The following is an 8297-nucleotide window of genomic DNA, read 5'->3' as shown; positions in this document are numbered from 1 at the left end:
ACCTTGACCATCTTGATGAGTCGCCAAATAGTTCTCCATGAGAACAGTCCCCAATTGCCCTTCAACGAAGACAGTCACGGTTCAACCCAAGCTAGAGTAAAGTGATGAGATTCTTGTTGCATTTTCGAAAAAAGGTTGAGTTTTTGCCAAAAAGGCAAACAGGAATGATGTGAGGATTAGAAAACAACTGCTTTATTGCGACAAACCAAGAACATGGGGACAATGCAGTATTTAAAGGAGGTACAAAAGGTATCTTTTGCAGTCCATCTTCAAAAGTATCCATGAGCTTTTTCCTCAACCAGGTTTTAGAGTCAATTGTAGTGAATGTCAAGGTCTACACTTTTCAGCCCACCAAAAAACTTCAGGCTGGCCAAAGCGATGAAGTACTTGCTTCTCTTTTGGGTTCCTTTAATGTTTCATTTTACACACACACCCCTAAAATCACATGAAATTTTTCATCAAAATTCTATATTCTTTTTTTTTAAATTTCGCGAACACCTATTTGGTCGGTGAGAGAACCTACAAAAACTTAAAAATTGAATAACAAATCTCCGAGCCCGAGTAATGAGTGTGTATTTGATGAATAAAGTAGATTGATCTGTATCCTGGCGAGTAGAGGAAGCCAGTGATTTGCAATCAACTGTACCTAATGTTAATCATTCTAGAAGCAGAAGTTAACCAAGATTGACCTGTAACTGTGGGGAGTAGAGGTAGCTAACGATTTGTATCCTTAGTCGATTGAATAATTATTTGTCCAGATAAGGGTTATAACCGGAGGCCTTAAGATAGGTCTTAGAAATTGAAGCCCATGTACTAGGTGCTCTCCATCTTTGAGAGCTATCTCAGGTATTTCTACCTAATGCTTGGATCAAGAGTTCCATGTTTCCGTTCACCACGGGAATTCAATAAGTCAGGACCTTTCACCCCTAGCTGGTTGACAGAACATTACCTATTGACAGTATTGGGCTTGGTCTGAAAGTTAATAAGTATGCGTCCAAATTTTGAAGCTTAATATTTTCATGACCAGACATATTACCGCCAGATTCTATCGAACGCACTCGAAGCTTCATGAAATATGGAATTGTTAAATTCAGTTCAAAAAATACCAGCAAATAAGCTCCGCGAATAAACGATGTTCAAGAAGTCTCTTGTAAGCGCAAGACAGCGAAGCAAAAATGTTGATTGACTTTAAAAACCTGACAATATATTTCAACATGAACGAACTGACTGAACTTTTGATTGATTTTGAGGATCATTGGAATGGCGGCGACTGGCCCTCAAGGCAATTTAGGCTTGTCTAAAGCCATAGTATAGGTAGGGTTGTTGAGCTTGCTGTTGTGGCTGTTGTTGTTGATAACCGTAAACAGGGGCAAATTGTTGTTGTTGTTGTTGTTGCTGGTATTGTTGGGCGGGAACGGGAGCAAATTGTCGTTGAGCAGCCTCAGGAACGGGTGCCACGGGTGCCTCGGGGGTGGGGAATCGGGCCTTGACCTTTTCGATAATGTTGGAGAGAGCTGGAGCACCTCGTTGGATCAAATTGGCCGAGCCTTCAATTTGGCTAATGACAGCTATAAAGAACAAATAATGATATGTAACATGTCTCCTTCTCTGGCAAGTTTGATCCTTAACATTGACTACGTTGCATTAAAATTGAATCAATCTTCAGTTAATTGGTTGCTACAATCATACTATGAAGTGCGAAACCTCGAGGAGAAGAACGAACGGGTTCAAAAATAGTTTCAATATCCAGAGCCTCTTGATATGGAGAGTAGCCTCTGGTTCAATTCTTGAAAAGCCTCACTTACCGGCAAAGTTGTTGTCGGGAATGGCACTGGGATCGGCGCCAAAAAGCTCAGCCAGTTCCTTCAGGTCGACTTTCTTCAAAAGCTCAGCCACTTTGAGGGTAGCTTGGGCAGCATTGTCGGCAGAGGCCTGAATCTGAGGGGGTTCCAGGGCCAAAAGCTCGGGGTTTTGTTGGAATTGGTAGTTGAACTCTCCTTCCTTGGGTTGGTATCGATACTGGAAGTTCTCTTGAGCCAGAACTCCGGAGCTCAGCAGAAGCACCTATAACAGAGAGGAGAACAATGAAGCACTCATGGGGTCTCGTTCTCTTGATTGAGCCATTTTCAGTCTTACACAAGTGAGTGCCAACATATTGGTTGAGGAGTTGTGGAGGTGATGAAGCAAACTAGTTCACTGATGCACTTTCAACTCATCCTGTTGTCTTATATATGACTTACTAGTTTCCCTTGCACGAGTTTGAGTGGTTTAGATATCACATACCAACGGACAAGGCAGAGGGAGAGTTGCGTAACGTGTGGCGTGATTTTGTGAATGGACGGCAAATCTCTTTCGAGTAGGCCCAAACGTCAAACATGAGTTGAATGCCTGGTCTCATAATCTATGAGGGTTGGCTGGAAAAAAAGTACGTAGAGAATAGATAATTTCAATGACAAACGGCCCAAGGGGCACTAAATGTGCAATTGACGGGTACTGTATGTAACACAGGCTTGGTTGTCGTTCCGTTGTGTAACAAATGATAGCGATTAGGTTTGTTTCAAAACCATCATGACCATTTTGACATATCGTATGGCGTCTTCAAGTTAAATAAGAACACAGCTTGCCCGTATATTCTGGGTTAAATCACAAATGCTTTTTGAATGAATTCATCATCATCACTGTTACAGGTGAAAATTGTAAGCGCTATAATCATGCTCCAGGTAAATTTAAATCGTTTGGCCAAGGGTTTAAAGAACAAGACAAAAATTGAACCATAGTGCACTCCTTCTATGCTTTGGAGCAAAAATGGTATCCTTAAATGTGGCCCCGATGTAAGTAGTTTAAATGTTACGTTTTTTGAGTTCAAGTCATGATATTTCATGCCCTATTATGAAATATCTCCAAGAATCCATAACCTAATGATTTGTCACCATGAAAATGACAACACGTTTTAAGTTTGTTGTTGCAAAGACGAGACCCTGAAACTGATTTTAAACCTCTCTATATTATGCAAACATTAGAATAGGAACGAATTTTGGGAATAGGGGTGGGGCAAGGAATTTTAGGGAGGAGAGTGTTTATACGAATGGTCATAGATTGGGTATTTGAGGGAGGAGGAGGGAATTGGGAGAGAGAATGGGAGATGGAAGGAGAGGGAGGGAGGAAGCTAAACGGGGTAAGGAAGGGGGGTGGGGTGGGATTAGGTTTAGGAATAGGGTCAGCTCTAAAGCTATGAAACTGAGCTATCCTATTTCTCGCCTTTCTTTGTGTCCCTTCTACGTGGACGGAGGTACACCGTACATAAAAGCACGTCTTAAGTGTCATGGACTGACGACACATGTACGGATGAAAAAAAGGACGATCTACCTTTGAACATCCCTTCTTCCCATTGCACTTCTCAAGTCCGAACTTGAGAAGCTTTTGACACCATTGAGGGTAGCCAAACTGACAGTCTTTTCCTTCTTCAGGACAAGGCTGCTTCTGGTAAACAGGACAGACTGTTTTATTTAAAACTATTATATCCTGCTCTACTATAAGTGGAGACACCTTTTCAACCTTGACACTGGTCAAATCGGTCGACTTCTTAGTTATTGGGTCAGCCTGCTCTTCAAGCATCACCCTGGTTTCATTGACCTAAACAGCTAAAGCCTCTATAATAAAGGGTTTATTGACTACGGAAGGATCCTTTCCTGCTAAGACCAAGTCCAAACATTGTCTAGCCTCTTTGCTGACTTTCCAAAAACAGCTTCCATCATGAATGCAGGAGGAACTATCTATGAGCAACAAAATCAAGAGACCTAGAAAAATAAGAAAAATAAAAGGCTGTGCAATCTTGTCCTGAGATACAGGACAACAGAGCAAAAGTGGGATTAACTACTTCACATCAAACTTAACATACAAATATAAGATGGAGATAGTAAACAAGAAGTAAGGGACAGAGAAAAACAAGGAATCAAGAACAAATGTAAACTAGGAAAACAACACAAAAACACAGAAATAAACTCGGCAAACTGATCTAACACAAAATTGAACTCATCGCACTAATGAACAATAACTTCTAACTGTCAAGGGCCAATACAATCAAACTAAAGAACTACACATAACGATTTGGAACTAGACATACTACACTACTTCTTCACTACTAAATCAGAGAGAAACTGCTAAACCTAAACATACACATAAATGAGCAATAAACTTATCAGGTTTTAAAGTAATTCCTTCTTACCAAAGCGCAGTGAAAAAAAAAACTAATTGAGTGAATGAATGGCAAACAGGAATGACGGTAAGTTGACCAACTGTCGATGTGTGGGTGCAAAACTCAAGCCAGGCGGATGACTGTTGTTGAAGACAAAAGCTCAGTTCATTGATGCTCAGGTGACTGACCATTTAACTCATATGGTAGTCCTTCCAAATCACTCAGGTGGTGCACATCTTCCATCTGTACAACTTGTACATGAAGCTGCGCAGGACCCTTTCAATCTTACTCAACTCGCAATCCGTCTCATCAAACGGCGGGTGTGGCTAACAGAGCGTAGTTTTTCATCTACTGACCTCTGGGTTATGAGCCCAGCACGCTTCCACTGTACCCCTCTGCTGTTGGTGTCCATGAGGCCAGGTATTTTACACTTTTTTTTTATTTTGACTAGTATGCATTTATTCATGACCAAGCACTTTTCATCTCCAGTCAAGACTTTGGTCTTTGAGAACCCAAACCAAATCAGCTACTACGTAATTTAGAATGATAACATCTCTTACATACATACATATGTATATACATCCATTCCAAAAGAGGAGTCAAATGATTGAGAATGGAAATTTATGTTATAAATGTTGATGAAACCAGGAGAAAAGGCCGGTCTGGCAATTGAGTTAGGCAATAACCTGACCAGTGCTAGTGATGGTGTTGCTTTTTGGTTATATTTTTCTCTTGGGATCAATTAGGTTGGTTCAATTGTACTTGCAACTGGTATACCCTACCTAACATCTTGTCGCACTTGACCTGTGTTCCAAGCTTTGCCTTCTAGCTACAATCAATAGTACTTCATTGTGCTCCATGCTACGCAGCTCAAACGGTGAATCCCGATGGCTTTCAAATTGAACAGAGACTGATACATAGTGTACATGGAGGGGCGAACCTCGCCATCACAATATTCGCTTTTATGTCCTATGAGCAGTGTCATGGTCTGCACCCGTTTGGTTCTCCGGGTGTGGTTAACGTGTAATAGTTTACTTGAGAAAGGTCGAGGCGAAAAATCAAACCTTGTGGCCTATCTTATGCTAGAAAACTTCGCTAACCACTTCGGTACTTCTCCTCCTGACGGTAATGGTTAAAAATTGCACATTTGCATACGGGATTCTCAAACCGACATTACGGATGTCCAGGAGTGAATTATCTTGCCAAAGAATACGGCTTCATGCTGAGCCAAAAGCTATGATCTTTTTTCTTCAAAGCCATTAATGATTCTGCCATCATAGCTGTCATTTTGGCCACTTAGATTGCCGTTTCATTCACAAGTAGGTAGTAAAGCATATTAGGATCTCCAGCTTCCACGCCAGTGCTATTACATCCAACGCTTGAAGTTTTTAACATGACACAAATGCTTTAAATGGAATTAGTGGCTTGGAATTTGCTGACGGTGAAAAAGTATTGATAATAATGTAAAATGGAAACAAAATCATTAGGAGGGCCAAGTAAGAGATCGGCGATTCCCGTCTTACTTTCTGGGAATTGCTTGGAGACTCTTTGGTCCCTGGGTCCTAGAACCGTGAAGTCCTTAAGAAATTGTGAAAATGCGTAGAAAGTACTTATTAGCCAAACTTTGAAAAGTTTTGCTGAAAAGACAAATTTGAGCAAGATACTCAAACCCGATTCAAAATTCAACAGTCTATTGATAGCCATGACTGACTCAGTATTCGGGTAAATAGTCCTCTTGCAAATTTCCATTTCTCAGATCTCCAGTTCGAATGAAGTTGGCAAACTAGGTTGTGTACAACTTGACCATGGCCTTATCCTATTCGTTATGAGGGCCAGCCCAAGGCCTGCTAAAAGCGAACAACACAATTAACCTTTGTTCAGGAGGAGCTCTAGGGCTTAAAGTTGTTGTCAGCTTCGGATGTCTACCTCATGAAATAACGTAAGTCGTCCAAGTGAGCCACTCCTCCGTGATCGGCCGGGGTCTCGTTGTACATATTAACGTAGCCCCAACTGGCAATGTAGTTAAATTTATAGAAAAATAAATTGGAGAAGGACCGCCGAGATTGCAGATAGACGCCTTGAATCACGTCAAGATTGAAGAGCGAGTCAGTCATAAATTCGGCAGCTGTGACGCGATGTTCGGTTCGATTCCACATCTCCTAGTTGAAGTAGAATTCGAAGGCCTTGTCTTGGTCCTTCAATGTTCAATGATAAGCATAATATTTGGCCCAAAATGGGGCCTAAGGACCTCTTACCTCTGGTGCAATGTTTGAATGAGCAAACAACAAAGCCAAGACTTCCTGCTGATTTTCATTGGCATAAGCCAATCTGTCTGCCCACATCTCTCCAAAGAGCTCAACAGTGTACCAACTCGACTCCATGGAAGCCAAACCAGTCATAAATTTACCCAAAGTTAATGCCTCGATAGGATCCATGGTTCAAAATGGTTCCTCGGCCTCTGCATCGACTCGAGGATCAAACGCACCCATTGGTAATTTGGCTGCCGAGTCAGGAAAGAATTGGGAGAACCCTGTGGCGGAAGTAGTCAATGTGACAGCATCCACAGTACGGAGGCACTCAATCAGGGCCTCCGAGGTGTCAGTGGGGCAACCCAAAAACTCGACTTGCCTCTTGGCAATTAGATCATGATCGGTTTTTGACTGTTCCACTCATGGAGATGACACGTTGGAACAACCCCTTGCTCATAGGAGAGATAATATGAGCATGGGCACTGGCGGCCCCTGCACTCTGTCCCAAAAGAGTGATTTGTTCTGGGTTCCCCCCTAAAGGCATGGATATTGGCCTTGACCCACTTCAAGGCTGGTACTTGGTCTTTGAAAGCATAGTTTCCTGGGGCAACCGAGTCCTCGGTGCTCAACCATCCAAGGGCTCCCAACCGATATTGGATCTGGACCACTACCACGCTCCGGTCAATGAGCTGATGGGGTCCATAACTGCTTTGACGTCCAGATCCCACCAACCATCGTCCTCCATGGATCCAGACCACCACGGGTAGGTTTGAATCTGGAACTAAACTTGGCGTATATACGCTCAACCATAAGCAATCCTCTTGGCCAATCGTTCCAGTTTCAATGAGTGCCGGGATCTGAATGCATTCTGGTCCATCTTCTGTGCCGTTGAGCACTCCCTCCCAATCACCAAAGGGCAAAGGATCCTGTTAGAGCGACAAGGAATCTTCAGATTAGGATGCATTAAGATAAGGTCGTGGTTTATTGATCGGACAACACTAATCTTGTCTACTGTGATGTTTACTTTTAAGCGTAATCTTTCTCAAAACAATGACTCAATAAGAACTGAGGGGATATTGAGTACATGATAAATACTGTAGGTTCGTCAAGTTTTAGTGAAAGGAATGTACAAAAATAATGGAATCTTCTGCAGTTTCATCCAGTGCCTCTTCGGACAATATTTTTGCCCTTCTTATCCCCCATTTGTGTTTGATAGTAGTCCTTCTTCCTGGTAATTTTAAGGTCATTTGAACTAATTTGGAATGGAATTTCGTATATCATTTAAATCTTATCGTCATATATTGTTGTAAGTCCCCTTTTTATTAACTATAGTATCTCTTTTTGGATGACTTCAATTTGAGATGGATTTTTCCAACAATATTAACCGCCAAAAAGACCAAAGGACCTCAAAATGCTGTAGCGCCAAGATTTGAAGTCACAAGGTTGTTTCGGTTCAACTAAGTTTTTGGACTTTATGGACAGCAAAAACACTTTAATCGTTCAAATAAATCAACATTGAATTTACCCGGCATCGAAGATCTCCTATGGGTGGTTGGGCATAAGGGATGCTGTGAATTCCGAAAAAATCGTGGCCTTCAAAGCTGGTTTCAATGGTGCCTAAAACTGGTCCATGCTGGGTGTCCACGATCACTCTCTGAACCTCACCAATTAATGTCAAAGCCAATATGAAACAAACAGCAGGCATGGTGATTAGGCCCAAGGTGTTAGGAATGATTTTCTTGTCTGTTGGCATTTATCACCAAGCTAAAGAACTGACAATGCAAAGTTTTGCTGCGGACGTATAAGTAGCCTGCAATAGAACTATATCCAAAGCAAACAATGACCACGTAACA

The 8297-nt window shown here is 41.9% G+C and overlaps 2 protein-coding genes across 2 annotated transcripts; both read right to left on the bottom strand.

Moving 5' to 3' along the window:
- Window positions 1-1182: 1182 nt before the first annotated feature.
- Window positions 1183-2295, bottom strand: LOC131891531 (alpha-protein kinase 1-like). The gene is made up of 3 exons (XM_059241138.1): window positions 2137-2295; window positions 1806-2064; window positions 1183-1568 (listed from the first exon to the last, which is right to left on the bottom strand). The coding sequence occupies exons 1-3, from the start codon at window positions 2152-2154 to the stop codon at window positions 1288-1290; spliced, it is 558 nt and encodes a 185-aa protein (XP_059097121.1). The 5' UTR covers window positions 2155-2295; the 3' UTR covers window positions 1183-1287.
- Window positions 2296-2898: 603 nt separating this feature from the next.
- On the bottom strand, window positions 2899-8297 carry LOC131891530 (juvenile hormone esterase-like). The gene is given in 3 exon segments (XM_059241137.1): window positions 2899-6979; window positions 6981-7370; window positions 7970-8297. Coding segments are annotated over 3 exon segments (759 nt in total). The 5' UTR covers window positions 8198-8297; the 3' UTR covers window positions 2899-6838.

This window comes from Tigriopus californicus, chromosome 12 (assembly GCF_007210705.1).
Source record: "Tigriopus californicus strain San Diego chromosome 12, Tcal_SD_v2.1, whole genome shotgun sequence".
NCBI classification, from domain to species: Eukaryota; Metazoa; Arthropoda; class Copepoda; order Harpacticoida; family Harpacticidae; genus Tigriopus; species Tigriopus californicus.
The sequence above is the reverse complement of the archived record's forward strand: the minus strand, read 5'-3'. Positions and strand labels throughout refer to the sequence as shown.